This window comes from Castanea sativa, chromosome 6 (assembly GCF_040712315.1).
Source record: "Castanea sativa cultivar Marrone di Chiusa Pesio chromosome 6, ASM4071231v1".
NCBI classification, from domain to species: domain Eukaryota; kingdom Viridiplantae; phylum Streptophyta; class Magnoliopsida; order Fagales; family Fagaceae; genus Castanea; species Castanea sativa.
Window position 1 is genome coordinate 60,332,255 of NC_134018.1, and position 17,231 is coordinate 60,349,485.

General features: G+C 34.4%; 1 protein-coding gene and 1 long non-coding RNA gene across 3 annotated transcripts; one reads left to right on the top strand and one right to left on the bottom strand.

The window, feature by feature from the left end:
- Nucleotides 1–5,507: 5,507 nt before the first annotated feature.
- Nucleotides 5,508–10,383, bottom strand: LOC142640343 (uncharacterized). 2 transcript variants are annotated; one of them, XR_012845184.1, is made up of 5 exons: nt 9,912–10,383; nt 8,800–9,412; nt 8,043–8,149; nt 6,573–6,627; nt 5,508–5,861 (listed from the first exon to the last, which is right to left on the bottom strand). It is a non-coding gene; the product is annotated as an uncharacterized LOC142640343 (long non-coding RNA). The 2 variants fall into 2 exon arrangements; XR_012845185.1 differs by having other exon boundaries at nt 8,031–8,149.
- On the top strand, nt 10,001–16,695 carry LOC142640342 (TMV resistance protein N). The gene is made up of 7 exons (XM_075814400.1): nt 10,001–10,500; nt 11,120–11,686; nt 12,312–13,410; nt 13,837–14,136; nt 14,223–15,140; nt 15,279–15,730; nt 15,874–16,695. Exons 1-7 carry the CDS (start codon nt 10,001–10,003, stop codon nt 15,983–15,985), a joined length of 3,948 nt encoding a protein of 1,315 aa, XP_075670515.1. The 3' UTR covers nt 15,986–16,695.
- Nucleotides 16,696–17,231: the final 536 nt, after the last annotated feature.

Sequence of the window (17,231 nt, forward strand, 5' to 3'; positions counted from 1 at the left end):
CAAGATTTTCTTGTGTTTTTTGTTAATTAGAATTCTGAATATGGACAAACATGCATGTATAGAAAATGAAGAGGAACAATTGAAGAGCCATTACTTTCAAAATAGGGTTTAAAACAGTTATTAGATAGTAATGACAATCAAATTCAAGTTAGGCACAGTTGTTTGCATAATTTTGCAGAAAACAAAAACTATTATTGACCTTGCTTACACTTCACCAGACTTGAAACTTGAGCAAATCTTAAACTTCCTCAAACAAAAAAGTTTAATAGAATTTTGGTTGATAATTGCTCGAGTAGTCATCAAATTGGAGAATCAATCCAGCAAACTTTTGAAAATCAGATACTTGCAACTTTGTCTTTTTAAGTCAATTTCGCCATTTCCAATGTGGGATTACCTCATGTTACATATAGTAATATAATAAAGAGAATTCATTCAAAAATCCAAATTAGATTCTACTAATTACATTCCAATATAGCTTCCAAGTGTCCTAATTGCATTCTAATTTGATATCAAGTGTCTTTAGATTTTAAATTGGTTTTAATTTTATACAAGTGTCATTTCATCTTTGAGCAATGCTAGAACCACAATTTATTGCACAATTTTTGTCACGACTTACCATGTGGCGAGTTGTAAATGATAGAGGTGTGAACCTACATGATGAACTCAACATTTTTTCTCTACCACTCATAACTTGCCATGTGATAAGTTGTGGCAAAAGTTGTGGTCCTAGTATTTTTCTTCGTTTTTAATGCAGTGTTAAGTGTCTTTGCATGAAAATGAATGAATCTAAACTTCATTTTTATACTTTTTATTTTTATACAATATAGAAATTCTATTTTAGTCTAATCTAAGTACATATGTTTGTGAAGTTTTCAATTGAAGACTTGAACCCAGACTCTTGCCCCCACCCTATAAGCAAATATATTCATGTAATACTTTTAACCAATTTTAAAACTATTTTCTTCTCAATTTTTTAAAAACTATTTTAAATGCATTTAAAAACTACTTCCAACTATTCTATTTAAATATCATTTGAAAATACTTTCAATTCATTTATAACCAATTTAGATTTTCTTACCAAAAAAAAAAAAACTTTTTATTAGTTCAAATATGACTTATTATTATACAAGATAACAGGAGTCCAACAAATACATTGTTGTTGCTTGAGAATGCCACCAAAGTTATGGCCACTTATTGTTGTAATTTAAAGAATTATAGTCATGCTCAAAATTGTCAGAATTAGAATGATATTAACAAGTGGCATTAGGTGCAATTAATATCCTTGATTAATTTTATTTATTCTCTCTAAAAAGATTGCCATTGATTTGTTTTTGTAAAAAAAAAAAAAAAATAAAACCTAGTTTGATAATACGGTTTGACCCGACCCGGACCTACGCTCAAGTTACCCGACCTGCCTGTTTGCCCCGGCTAACAAAATGTCGAGATACCTTCTTTCTTCATGTACCGTTGATATTTAGAAATAATAATTAAAAAGAAATAAAAGGCGAAAACCCTAGGGATATAAGTTGATAAATTTTCCGTGACTCGGTAGGGGAAGAAGAGTGGAGGGGTCGGGAAGGGAAGGGAGAGAAAAGTAGTAATGATGGAGAGAAGTGAAAATACTAGAAGCGGCAGTGACATGTGGATACGAAAACCTACCTGAACCTGAGGGGATATCATATCATGATTTTATATCCATTATTATAGTTTTCAATCTGAATTCTGATTTCGAATCACACTTGCTGCTCGTATTTTCTCCTTCTTCTTCCTCATCTTTTCCTCTCTCTCTCTCTCTCTCTCTCTCTCTCTCAAACCCTCGCTCTTCTTCTCTGGGCCTAGTGATGACGTTCTCACAGCTCTGAAGGTTCCATCTCTCTTTCGAATTTGGATCCCTTTTTTATTTTATTTTCTTTTATTCTACTAATTTTGTGAATTGTGCTTCTGTGCTCCTTGAAATTTTATTTACATTTAAATATTTCAAATGGGTTCTCATATTTTTTTTCCGTTTAGTAATTGAAAATATTCTTATTGCTGTTTGTTTTGTTAAAAAATCCTCTGTTTTTTTGTTGGGTTTGCAGCAAAATATTTGGCTAGTAGTTAAGTTTTGTCATATTCATGTTATATCTGTTTAGTGATAATGGATGGGAAAATTTTGTGAAGCATCTATTTGGTTGAAATAGACTCCTAAATTCCAAACCAGTTTGTACTTTTATATAGTAGTTGCTTCGAAAATAAAACTTCTAGGACATTTTAGCCAAGACTTGATGTGGGCACAACTTTGATGCCAGATTGGTGAATCATAGATAGCCCTTTTACAAGGGCATTGGATCTTATAGGATCTTATTTACAATATTGCGCATAGGACAGCTTTAGCATTAACGGAAATGACTTGAATCAATTAGGAGGAGCTTTGACAGTTGGTAGTAGAGCTAGTGATGAAGTTTTATGGGTCTAGATAACAAACTAGAAGCATAAAATAGGAAGAATTATATCAAATTGCTTAGATTCACTTCAATGAGTCTATAATCTTGATTAAGGTTTTGCGGCGGGATGAACAGCAAGTCACCAAACATTGGACTTATGGTTGCTTAAATTCTTTTTGAAAGGTTAGTTTAAGGACTGAATGGACTTTACTTGAGGGTGAAATGCAAAATAAGTCAGGAGTTTCTTTACAGATAAGTATCCTTAAGGCCTTAGTAACTTAATCAAGAATTATGCTTTTGAGTAAGCAGCTGGTTCTTGATGTATAAAACTACAAAATGTCTCATATTTCACATAGTTATAAAATGTTCAAAACGACTTCATTTCATTTTGTGGGAGGAACTTCAAGCATTGAAGTGGGGCTTCCATAAGAATTAGGCATTTTTGGAGGCCTCTTTGTCTTTGGTTTTGCATTAGAATCATGTAGTTTTGCATTAGAGTCTTCCCATCATTAATTAGTCTGTTTATATGTGTTGAAATCTTTTTGGTTGTTTTTTTTTTTAAAAAGAAGAAATTTTTTTGGTTGTGTTGCTTAATTGCTATCAAAACAAGAGTTACTTACCATCTTGTCATTCACCTTCACTTACCTTATTTTTACTATTAAAAGATAACTTTTCCAGTAATATGCAAATTTGCAAACTTTCTTTTACTTTTTTGATAAAACAAATCGGAGAGGAGTTGTCCCATCTTCTACCGTTCTAATAAAAAAATTAGTTTTGAATGAGAAAAATTTAATTCTTCATTCGTTCTGTTTAGGCCAAATTACTATTTTTATCCTTTGATCTACAGTTTAAGGTTAAATTGTGTTCATAAACAATCAATTGTGTCACTATAGTCCTTAATTTTTTTGAAAATATTTCATTGTCTGTTTACTTATCATAAAAAAATAGCCACAGTTATACAAGTTGTTTCCTTCAAACTACTTTGTTTTGTTAGTAGGAATCAAAGTTAACTAGATTGACTCACGTCTGTAAGCTAATCTTATAGGCATCACTTCATTTCCAAAAGGAGAGGACGGGCAAGGGTAACATTGAACCATTTTCAAAAATCTATGGGTTTAAATTTTAGTTGATAGTTCGGGTATGAAATTGAATTTTGATGCATGATTTAGGGTTCAAAATTTACCTTATATAAACTTCTTTTAGCTTTCATGGTAAAAATTTGAATTTTTTTTTTCTTTTAATCTCTACTGTAATTGTTAAAAACAAAGAGACAGAGAGAAAGAAAAGAGAGGAACAACATGTCCCAAGTGTAATATTATGCAAAGCGTCAAATTCATCAGACATAGCTTGCTACCAAAGAGGGTTAATGGACTCAAATACTAGTCTCATCATAAGTGTGATGCTTATGGGGAGTGGAAAGAGCAACGAATTAGTGATAATTAGCAATGAACAGAACCTGGTGAATCAGTATCAAGAATAGACAAGCTAGAGGAAGCAATAGACCCTATGTGACTAACAAGCAAATGAAACCATCAACAATATAAGACTAGAAGTTCAAGAATGTTTTGTGGGAAAATAGTGAGGCATCAAAGGTCATAAGGTTGCATCAAGCAGAATCAATGAATTTGGAATTGCTACTTGAACCTTGAAGGAACAGAAAAGGCAGCATAAGTGCAGGACAGAACTTAAGACGATCGTGTTATTAGGCAAAGAGTGCAATGTCATCAGCATCTTTCAATGGTGGATCTACATTTGTTCCCACAAAGTAGAGGTGTATGCATAAAAATTTAAAATGGATTGACTTGATTCTTGGTGCATCTAACAAATTTTGGTCTCGATATGAAATTCCAAGGCAACATGGCAAGGAAGTCCCGAGCTGCATTGTCTATCTCAAGCCTTGGTAAGAGATTGTTGATGGAAGGAGCATGAATGTTGTTCCAATCTTCATTTGTCTTTTCATTTGTCTAGGAGATTGTATCAGTGACATTACACCACAATTTTTTACATTTGAGGAAAATAACTACATTGGGCCCCAAGAATGGTAATTGGACCCATCCCGACTAATAGTGATGGGATTGGTGACATCATTGGGCTAGGCCATGGTTAAGAAAACTTTGATTCTTTATGTAGAAGCAGAGAAGTTAGCATGCAACCAAGTCGTAAGGCCTATCTTTGAAGAAGGAACTAATTCGTGGAATTGATTTTACAGAAGATGAAGATTTGTGAGATGGAGCAATGTGGACAGTAAGTGTATTCACGATTGCACAACGGTGGAGAAAGAGAGACTAAAGATGTGGCTCTGATTCTATGATATTGCTCCACCTTGTTTACGTCGCTCGTCTCATATAAACTCTTCAACGAGTACTTTATACAGTGAAGCGAAGTGAACAAGGAAAACATAGTATTTTGAGCTTTGTATGTCATAAAATAAAATAAACAAACAACATTAACCACTTGAAGTAAACCCAACCAAAAACTTTTCTTCATTCTCTTATGTGCTGAAACCCTCCACTGTTTGCCATACTGCGTAATAATTTTTGCTTGTTTACAGTGTAAGTCATTGCCCATGAGCTATTGCCATATTGGAGAAGACACCAAGTACCAACGAAAGACGATTATCTATATTTTAGTATAAAGTATTACATTAAACTTTATACTAAAATTCTGCCCAAGTTTTACTTTTTAGTTTCCACGCATCAATGAAACCGATCCTTCAAAATTGTGAATTATTGTTAAAAATGGGTCTACCGTGTATCAAGAGAGTCAATCTCGTACCGAAGGCTGTACCAGTTTGAGCATTGTAACGATATATTTCGATACCGGTTAATACTGGTGTACCATTTCGTGTTTACTGTTATTGAAACACTTCCCACTGCCTGAACTAAGGCGATTAGACAAGGACCTATGCACTTTTTGCATTGTGACAAGCCATAATATATGAATTTGATCTATTAAATTCTTTTAGTCGATTTGTTTACTCACTGTTTGGAAGAATATTGACTTGCTCAAGATACTCTTTCATCTTTCTTTTCTTTGAATGAGGGGTTAGTATTTGTAATTGAACACAGTAGAGATCACCTTCAATTTGCTTTAGGCTATCTCAGAAAAACATAGCCTGTAGGACATCGTCCAAATTTTGTTTATTAGCATGCCAACTCACAATTTGCAATAAATAAATAATTTTTTTGAGTCCCAACGATTCAATCATCATTCAATGGGATATCCCCTTCAATGAATGAACAAAGTTTATTGCATACAAAGTCGAAAAATATCAATTGTCAAAAAAGAAGAAAAGAAAAAAAATGCAACAACATGGTCACCATCAATTGAACTCAACTCTTTCCTTCAATTCTTCTAGTATTAGAAGCTAGCCGTTCAAGTCCTCAAGTATGGAAACTAGCCATTCAAATCTCCAAGTTTAATCAGTCTTCATTAAATCTACAAGTAGCCACCATCAGAACATCTTTTCACACAGATCATTTTGCCTAAGTTCAATTCACATTCAAGTCTTCAAATACAGAAACCAAGTTGAAATTATATAAAGTTACCAATTGAGCTCCATACTTACTAATGCTCATCATCATTTTGCCAAATCTTGATTGCTTGAATCCTCAAAAGTTAAAAGTCACAAACTTTAAGAAAGCTATCAAAAAATTCTCAAATAAACAAGAGGTTCAACCAAATCAGAAGGCCTACAAGAACCAAAAAACTTACATTTCCACTCGGAATTATATATTCCATTGGAGCTAAAATTATTAACAAATCTCCAAGAACACTTAAAGAGTTAACATTTATTTGAAACCCAAAAAAAAAAAAAACATTTTTGGCTAGACCAAAAAATTGAGAATATAAACAAGAATAGAAACCAAACAAAGCAAGAAACTAATAGTTATCTGCACCTTACCATTATTTGTGTATTAAACAAGAGCAGCACAAAGAACAAAAGCTCATATTTCCAATTTCATCAATCAGAGACAATTTAAGAACAAATGAAATGAGAATGAAGTTCCATTTCTTCATATTTCCAAGAATTCAAAATAAACAATCAATGCAGTGAAAAAAAAAAGGTGACTGGACAAAAACTCAACAAAATATTGCTAGTGATCAAGAACAATAGTTGAAGTGATTCAGAGGAAGGAAAAGCTGTACCATTTCCATCTAGCAGTCCATGGTGATGGTGAACTTCAGTCCTCGTTGAGCAAGTCTGGAAATCAAAGCAAATAGCAGATTCATAATGACATAACATCAGAACAAAAGCCATAACTAACATTGAGAGAGAGAGAGAGACAGTATCAAATGCAAAGACTGAGAAACTGAGAAAATAGTGGCAGCACAGGCAATAGCAACACATGACACCAGCAGCAATGCTGCACTGCTCTGTATGATTAGACACTTGAAGAAGAAGCTGGCTGTGGTGGGTTACAATGAATTTTTACGTTTTTCAGTAGATTCCTACAGGTTTGGGAATAAGGAAACCACCTGTTCTGGTGGGGGTGATTAGTTTCTCATGTTATGTGCTAATGTGGTCCTCAAATGCATCAAATGCCCAAAAATTATTCACACGAAAATTTTTAACTTGAGACGGTAATCTAAGATTACCACATGAAATTCCTAGGAATATTCTCCAAATTTCATGAACCAAAAGGCCCCTAGGAACCATTAGATTACCACATCACCCACTACCTCTAAGAAGATTGATATGTTATAAAACATGATAATATACAATATTATAGAATTAATAACAAGTAAATGATATAAAATTAAATCACTTATACGTTCTAAACCCAAATTTTCCAGAAATCTCTACATTTGCACAACTTTCTACTATATTTTTTTTTCCATCCTGTCTTTATCTACAACTTTCCTAATGCACATTGCTTGCACCTATACAAGGTCAATCAGGCTTCTTATTGTACAAGTTTACCCCACTCAAAAACTATAGGCTTAAAAAAAAATAGTGCCCAAATCTCGCACAATTCTCATCCTTTTTTCATTCCCTTATTAAAATGCTGTATTGTTGTTTAGCAACACTATCTCATGTCATCACTAGCTACTAAAAGGGTTCTCATGCGTCATTTTCTTTCCTGGTGAAGCAAAATAGTCAAGTAGAAAGGGCTCTCGGTAGATGCTAGATGCTAATCTGAATAAGCAAAGAAGAACTGTTTTCACTTCTAATGCATAACTGAACAGTAAAGTTCAGTGTGTAGATGATGAAGCAGAGGGATTTTCAAGATGGAAGCTTGATTAACAGGAACATCAAAAGGGATTAGCAGACTACATTCACTATATTAACAGCACTGTTTCCCTTCAAAATACTTCTTATTTGAAATGACGCCATGCAAGCTTCACTTTCCACATTGAAGAGGGGATAGGAAACAAATGGTTTTCTCCTCTTTTTTTGTTTTTGTTTCCCTTCCCTTTAAGTAAAAGACATAAAGCATCCTTCAATTATTTAGCTCAAACAGAACTTGAGGAGACTCTTCCTACATCATAACTAGAGGACTGCACACAAAACTTGAGTCAAATGGAAGGGAATTTATTGAATGCATCATAAACTCCACAGGAATTGAGGAAATTTAACTTTTTCCTATAATTTGAAAAATATACAGGTGCAAATACCGTTGTTGAGTTACTTCTACCGTCTCCATCAAGCCACTGTTTAAAAGATATATCTGGGAAAAAGCTCAACCCTCCTTGCAAGCTCATCCTTCAGTAGCAGCATCCATCTGCAACAAATAAATGAAATGGAAATAAATAAATCTATACAAATAGAAGTGCCAACTACATGAAGAATATTTATAAGAGCATGCTTTACATTCTAAAACTCATGCATCTCAGCTTATAGAACATATTTTCATAAATTTATTAAGCAAAAAAGAAGTTATTGATAATTAGTTTCTGTTCTTTGTATTTTAAAAGCAAACTTTTTTTATCAACATTCAACGGAAGATCCCATATTGTTGACTCTAACGATTTAACCTTTTGTGTATACTATAGTATAAATGGTTCTCTCTGTTAGCTTGTCCTCAAATAAACAAATAAAAACTTGCAAGGAACAAAGGGTAATTAAATAAAGTTGATAACCAAATTTATAGTACAATTAGAGGTCTTAGGATTGAGAAATAGCCTTCCATTTAGAGAGAACAAATACAGTAGATACGTTTTATACAATTTACATCTCAACTGATGCCGTTTAAGCTTTTATAGTTTGGTAATAACTGAGTTGAACAAGCAATGTGACCAAGGTTTAAAAATATAAGTCATATGCAAATCCTGAATTGGCAACACATATCACAAGAAAAAAAAATCCAGAAGACCAAATAAAAATTAAATATAAACAAGTAGGCAGAATGGAGATCATGGATAGCAATATTACCTTCATGATGCTTGCCAAAAGATTTGTAGTTCAATGGCATATCCTGCTCTCCATTATTACGAGAAAGAGGGTTCGAATCCCCCTCCCCTCACTGTTGTAACTACTGAATTATCAAGAAAAAAAAACTCCAAGATGTCTTACAAAAACACAGATGAATCTTTGAATTATAGAGAAAAAAACCTGTAGCAACAGATGAATCTCAGCCAACTGAAGCAGTCACATTAAAAAAGTCCTCAGAGCCAATTTAGTCATCCAACAAAACCATATTTCTCTAGTGTAAAACCTCTATCAAGCATGTCATTATATAATTCCATCGTCAGAGGATATATTATAATTTTTCAGAAAGAATAACTATGGGTTGAGTCAGCCAGGGAGGAAGTAAACTAATTTCATGTAAATCACTATTTCTAAAAGAAAAGCAAAGGCTAAAGGAAAAAATTCTAGCGGTTTAACATTGGGAACTAGATATTAATCAAATAGCTTATAAATGAAATTAAATTCTTATGTATAGTTGAGTTATCAAAATAATATTTTAATAATTTTATTTATAAATAAATAAAAAACTGATATTAGATATCAATCAATAACATTTATTTTATGATTTTTTTTTTCTCTATCATAAGATTAACACGTAAATGGAGAACCCATCAAATGATAGAACAAAGTTTCACGGGTTGATTCTCAAAAAAAAAAAAAAAAGTTTCTCGGGTGAAGAATATTAACGGCTAAAATTTATTAGACCTAGTAAAAGTGGGTTTAAACTCTGGATAGTTGATTTCACTCCATAAAATAAATGATTCGTTTAGATAGAACTTATTATTGAAAATTAAAAACATTGTAGTAAAATAATTTTTAAATATATAAATAGTATTATATAACCTATTTTTAATAAAAAATTAATTGAAAAGTAAAATTGTGGGTCATAGAGAGTACACAGACCGTGACAAAAAAAAAAAAGACAACAAAGTCAATAAATTACTGTTACTGTTTATAAACAGTACGATTGTCCCTGACGCATGCAGCAGTAGAAGAAAAAAGGGCAAAAAAAAAAGACGTGAAAAAGCAGCTTTGAAAACGCAACGTACATCCACTGCTACGCTACTCTACTCTACTGCTACACTACTCAAAAAGTCTCCTTGGCTCTGTGCTACGCTACTCTACTGCTAGGTTTTAGCTATTCTTCCCCAATTGCCAAATTGCCATGGACTTCGTTACAACTCTTTCCGAACCTTCCCACCACGACTATAAGTACGATGTCTTCGTGAATTTCAGAGGCGAAGACACTCGCATAAACTTCTTCGATCACCTCTACCGCGCTTTGAAAGACGCTGGATTCCACACCTTCAGAGACGACGAAGAGATCCAAAAAGGAGAAGATCTTTCTTCCGTGATTTTACGAGCAATAGAAGGGTCCAGAATATTGCTCATCGTCTTGTCCAAAAACTACGCGACTTCCACGCGGTTTTTGGATGAGCTCGTGCATATCAGCAAGTGCCGTAGAATGTCAAATCGGACGGCTGTCGCTATATACTATGATGTTAGTCCCTCCGATGTGCGCAACCAGAGTGGTACTTTTGAAAAAGCGTTTGTGGAACATGGAGAGCGTTACATTTTAAATGGAGACAAGGTATCCCGCTGGAGGAGAGCTCTCACTGAAATTGCTAATATTTCCGGGTTGAATCTGGAAAGCACTGCAGACGGGTAATGTCTAATATTATTAACCCAACTCCCTACCTTTTTTTTTTTTCTTTTTTGTTTTTTTTTTTTTTTGAGAGAAACTCCCTAACTTAGTAACGATTCAATCAAATTCCGTGTTCTTATGAACATACAAAACAAAAGTCAATTTAAATAGGTGGTGGTAAACATAATAATAATAATTATTATTATTATTACTCTTTGGTCCCATTTATCTTCATTTTTATAATGAATTTTTTTTATAATTTGTTTATAGTTATTTTGTAAAGTTAATTAATTATTGAAGGGATAGTGCAGTTCTGCGCGGGGGCAACACCCCCAAAAATCTAATGGATAGAAAAACACAATTCAATGATATGTCCACAATATTTTCATAATATTTTTATAACAAATTTTAAGTGACAGGTTGTTACTGGTCGTTATTATTTGAGAAAAAAATAATTTTCGTGTTAGGTTCAAATTTGAACTAATAACAACTAACCACCTGTAATTTATTGTAAAAATATTATAAAAATATTATGAACGTAGCATCTCTCTTAAAATTAATTTGAGAAAATATATAGGAATAGACACTATTAATCCTAATTACTTACTATTATTCCTAATTGCTCAAAATAATTTTCAGGCATAAAGCTGAGCTTATTCGGAATATCATTCTCTATATTTCACCTATGAAGTTCTTCTCCAAACCCTTCTTTTCATCCTCATTTTCTTCTTCTTCTTCCAACCAACCCCCCGACGACTATGAGTACGATGTCTTCCTGAGTTTCAGAGGCAAAGACACTCGCAAGAACTTCACTGATCACCTCTACTACGCTTTGACAGAGGCTGGAATCCACACCTTCAGAGATGACGAAGAGATCCGAAAAGGAGAAGATCTTTCTTGCGAGATTTTACAAGCAATACGAGGGTCCAGAATATCCTTCGTCATCTTTTCCAAAAACTACGCGTCTTCCAGCTGGTGTTTGGATGAGCTCGTGGAGATCTTGGAGTGCCGTAGAAGGCTGAAGCAGATAGTTTTCCCTATATACTATAATGTTCCTCCATCTGATGTGCGCACTCAGAGAGGTAGTTATGAACAAGCGCTTGTGGAACATGAAAAGCGCTACTTGTTGGATAAACACAAGGTATTCAGGTGGAGGGGAGCTCTCTCTGAAGCTGCTGAAATTTCCGGGTGGCATGTCAAGGATGGGTAAATGTCTAATATTATTATTATTAACCCAACTCCCTAGCTTTTTATTTTATTTTACTTTTCTTTTTTTGAGAGGAACTCCCTAACTTAGAAACGATTCAATCCAAATGCGTGTTTTTATTTCCTTATATTATAATTAGCCACAAACTTTATATTATTTCCTTCAATACTTTCTTTTCTCTTTCCTAATTAATTTATCCCTGACCTTGCATAAGTGCCTATTCTTATTGTAATTGGTTATTTGATAAAGATTATGAAATTGTAAAGATTATGATAAGATTAAACTATCCAAAATCTGTTTAGTGAATAGAATTTTTTGTAATTCAAATTCCGATCCCTACCATTTGACAAGACAACATATAGTAAGGCTTGAAGCTCTTACAATGTTAAATATCTCTCTCTGACTCTCTCTAAACTTTTAAGGAGAGAGGAAAAACCAATGCGTACATGTTCTACACTTAGGAATTGTCAGTAAATCACTAACGACTCTTTTTGTTTTTGAGAAGAAAATCTGCAACTCAACAACGTTAGGAATAGGCACTTGTACTAGGTTGGGGATAAATTAATTATCACTATTAATCCTAATTACTCACTATTATTCCTAACTGCTCAAAATAATTTCCAGGCATGAAGCTGAATATATTCGAGATATCATTCATGACATTTTACCAAGACTGGACAACAAATACTTATTTGTAGCACTCTACCCAGTTGGAGTAGAGGCTCGCATGAAAGATATGACTTCATTATTATGCATTGGAGCTAATGATGTTCGCATGGTAGGAATTTTGGGAACAGGCGGAACGGGAAAAACAACCATTGCTAAAGCCATTTATAACGAATTTTATCTTCATTTTGAGGGTAGAAGCTTTCTTGGAAATGTTAGGGAAACTTCCAAGCAACATGGTCTGGTTCATCTACAAAAACAACTTCTTTCTAAAACCTTGAGGACAAGCAAGATAGAGGTAAGTAGTGTTGATAGCGGAATCTTTATGATACAAGAAAGACTTCGTTGTAAAAGGGTACTTGTTATAGTCGATGATGTAGACCAGTTGGAGCAACTATATGCCATAGCTGGAAGTCTTGATTGGTTTGGTTTGGGAAGTAGAATTATTATAACAACTAGAGATGAGCAGTTGCTAAAGAATCTTCAAGTGGATAGAGTATATAGAGCTAAACTAATGAATAAGAGTGAATCTCTCAAGCTTTTTAGTTGGCATGCCTTTAGAAACGAATATCCGACTGCAGATTATATGGACGTATCAAGAAGTGTAGTTGCTTATTCAGGAGGATTGCCACTGGCTCTTGAAGTTTTGGGTTCTCTTTTGTTCGAAAAGAGCATGGAAGAATGGAACTGTGCATTGAAGAAATTAAAAAGGATTCCCAATGATCAAGTTCAAAAAAAACTTAGAATAAGCTTTGATGCACTAAGCGATGATACATACAAGGATGCATTCCTTGATATATCTTGTTTCTTTATCGGAATGGACAAAAACTATGTTGTGCAAATATTGGATGGTTGTGGTTTTTTTGCCAACCTTGGAATCAATGTCCTTATTGAGCGGTGTCTTCTTACAGTTGACGAGAGAAACAAGCTTATGATGCATGATTTGCTTCGAGACATGGGAAGAGAAATTGTTCGTGAAAATTGCCCCAAGGTACCTGGTAAACGTAGTAGATTATGGCTACATGAGGAGGTAATTGAAATACTGACAATGCATGAGGTAAGAATTTCCTCTGGGGAAACAAGTAATAGTAAAACAAAACTTTGTTTATGTACATGTGTTAACAAGGAAAACAAATGCATGACCTCATACCAATGATATGCCACAAGAGTGTAATCCCTTTCATTTCTAATCAATAGAGACTTGTTTACTATTCTAACATCGTTCTATTGTTTTTGAGCTAATTGGTATGGTTTACATCATTCTATTAAGAAAGTGTCTAATAGATGCCAATAAGAAATTAAGAATACATTGGTTGGTTCAAATGTTGACGAAGGGATTAGAAATATGGGACATTTTTATTGCTTTAGTACGAGGTTCGGTGGTACATGCAGGTTTTGCTAAGGCTGTTTTTCTTTTTTTCTTTTTTTAAATCTCTCAACTTCCATATAACCAATTTGCTTACACAGTTCTTGTCTTAATCAGGGAATGAAACAAGTTGAAGGACTCGCTTTAAAATTGCCAAGAAGTGAGGTGAATTTCAATACAAAAAGAAGTGAGGTGAATTTCAATACAAAAACTTTTATTGAGATGCAGAGGCTGAGATTACTCCAACTTGATTACGCACAACTCAATGGGGATTATGAATATCTTTTCAAAGAGTTACGGTGGCTCCGTTGGCATGGATTCCCTCTAAAGTTTATACCAAAAAACTTTTATCCAAGAAAGATAGTTGCAATTGACTTACGATATAGCAATCTCAGAGAAGTTTGGAAAGATCCCAAGGTATAATTTAACCTTAACCATCAAGCCATAATTGTTTATCTTCTACGTGCTAATATTGTGCTTTCCTTATTTTCTCTCTTTGCCAGTTGCTCAATAAGTTGGAAGTCCTAAATCTAAGTCATTCACATGTTCTAACCCGGACCCCTGACTTTTCAAGACTCCCCAATCTTAAAAAATTAATACTCAAAGATTGTACCAGTTTGGTTGAGGTTCACCAATCTATTGGAGATCTTCATAAACTTGTTTTGGTAAATTTGAAAGGTTGCAAAAACCTTAGAAGTCTACCAAGGTGTTTCTATATGTTGAAATCTCTTGAAACTCTCATTCTTTCTGATTGTTCTAAAATTGACAATTTGGCTGACGACTTGGGGGAGATGGAATGCTTGACTACTCTTCGGATAGACAACACTGCCATAAGAACAGTTCCATCTACCATAAACCAACTAAAGCAGCTCAAATATTTAAATCTAAGTGGGTGCAAAAGATCACAACCTAAGTCATTGTCTTCATACTTTAGGTCTTGGATATCACCAAGTAAAATTCCCAAGTCTGTCAATATATTCTTGGATTCAGTACAAGGTTTGTCCTTGCTAAAAGAATTATGTTTAAGAGACTGCGATCTATCAGATGACACAATTCCGAAAGGTCTTGGGAGTTTATGTGCTCTTCAATCTTTAGATCTACAAAGCAATAGATTCCATGCCCTACCATCAATCTTCAGTGGTCTTTCAAGGCTTCGTAAGCTATATTTGGATTATTGCAAAGAACTTCAATCAATACCAGATTTACCTACAAGTTTGAATAGTCTGCATGCAAGAAACTGCATGGCTTTGGAAAGAATGCCAAATGTATCGAAGATCTCAAGCATGAAAACTTTGTTCGTTACTAATTGCCACAAATTAGGTGAGATACCAGGTTTGGATAAAATGTTGAAGTGCTTTGGAATCCTTCACATGGAAGGGTGCAACAATATGATAAGTTCTTTCAAGCAAAGCATCCTACAGGTTTCCTCTCCCACAATACCCCCCCCCCCCCCCCCCCCCAAAAAAAAAAATCCCCCTTCATTTTTTTGAATGAATATCTTTCTTTTTTTCTTTTTTTATCAAGTATAGTTTTTATAAGTCATGCTCCTCATGGAACAGGAATGCATTATGAGTGGAGTTGGTAACATGTTTAGCATATTCCTCCCCGGTGATGATATTCCTAATTGCTTCATGTATAAGAATGAAAGGTCCTCAGTGTGTTTTGAAGTGCCTATTATTGGTCTTAATGTGGCAGGGTTTGTAGTATGCACTGTTTATTCACCATGTGCAAGCAATGACAATATGGTATGTCAAAATCTTCTTAGCATTTCAGTTGTCAATCATACCAAGAATATTAGTCAGACCTCTAGGCAAATAATAGCTGACGTTGTAATATCGCCCGAAGATCACCTGTGGCTGGGCAATGTTTCTAAAGATGAGTTCAATTTGGAGGACGATGATACAGTTGACGTTATCATAGATTTTGGGGCTGGATTCATTGTTAAGAAGATAGGGGTCAGCCTATTATATGATGGGGTTCGTGATGGAAAAATGATTCCTTATGCCTCTACATCAAGTGAGGATGTTAAAGCTCAAGCCTGGCCGATAAAGTTTAAGAGAGGACTTCATGATGAGGAGGCAGGGACAAGTCATGGTTGGGTTGAAGATGAACCACAACCTAAAAGACTGAAAAAATGATTAATTATACCTCTACATCAAATGAGGATGTTAAAGATCAGGCCTGGTCGATAAAGTTTAAGGGAGGACTTCATGATGAGGAGGCAGGACCAAGCCATTGTTGGCTTGAAGATGAACCAAATACTTAAAGATTGAAGCGTGAAGATAACACGAGGATGAGTGCAAGAATAAAACGTATAGGACTTGCAAGTCAATGGCAATTCATTATTCTTTTTAGTATCGCAGTTACGTTCATTGTATTTCTATTAGGCCCTCTTCATCTCATTTGAAGATACACATTTTATTTCCAATGATTGGTCATCTATACACGACCAATTTGTAACACCATGTCCATTTTTTCCTTTTAATTTGTACTAATGACGTTGCGAATGGCTTATATGGCAAAATGTCGTTAACTTAAACACATGGTCAAACCAGATTTGCTGCGCTCACTGAACATGTGGGGTGTGTGAAGGAGACTATCGGTGTGTAGAGAGAGGTGTGTGGATGCACTAACTTGCAGAGACTTCTTAGAGGTGTGTGGGGACTCGTGAGGGCTTAGAATCAACTCCGGCTTGAGTCGTGTGGCAGATCTTCGAATGAGAAACTTTGATTTGTGGAGGTTTGTAATGTAGCTCAACGTATGTATCAAGGTTTAGGCTACAATGAAGGATGCCACTTCGATACCATGATAGCACTACACCTTGTTTATGTAGCTCTTATCTCATATAAACTCTTCAATGAGTACTTTGTAAAGTGGAACAAAGTGAACAAGAAAAAAGTAGCGTTTTGAGCTTTGTATAAAATAGACAAACAACATTAACCACCTGAATTTTCAACTCTGCAATGCTTTAACATAGAGACATCCAACCAAAAGCTCTTCTTCATTCTCTTAAAATGTGCTAAAAATTTTGACGTTACATTTTCCCCAATGACACTCAGGGAATTAATCCTCCACTCTTTGCCATACTACATAACAATGTTTGCGTGCTTACAATTTTACATGTGTGACAGTTACACTCAGGCTAGACCCAGGAGACCAGCTCTCCCTCTATAGCTATCCGATGGAATCCCCATATTTGTTTTCCATATTTAACTTTTGATAAAAGTGAGAACCAAAGAAATTAGACCACCACCACCACATCCCCAAAACATTAAAGAAGAGGTTCAACCAAATCAGAACGCCTACAAGAACTAGAAAATCTTTCATTTCCAATTGAAATTATATACTCCATTGGTGTTCAAATTATCAACAAATCTCCAAGAACACTTAAAGAGTTAACACTTATTTAAAATCCAAAAAAAGTTCTTTGCTTAGAGCGACAAATTGAGAATATAAACAAAATAGAAACCAAACAAAGCAAGAAACTAATAGTTGTCAACACTCATCATAAT

Excerpts from the sequence above, each read along its gene's own strand:
- LOC142640342 (XM_075814400.1), top strand. The coding sequence starts at position 10,001 with ATGGACTTCGTTACAACTCTTTCCGAACCTTCCCACCACGACTATAAG. Across the intron at positions 10,501-11,119 it reads CTGGAAAGCACTGCAGACGG|GCATAAAGCTGAGCTTATTC; the intron begins GTAATGTCTAAT and ends AATAATTTTCAG. Across the intron at positions 15,141-15,278 it reads TCAAGCAAAGCATCCTACAG|GAATGCATTATGAGTGGAGT; the intron begins GTTTCCTCTCCC and ends CTCATGGAACAG.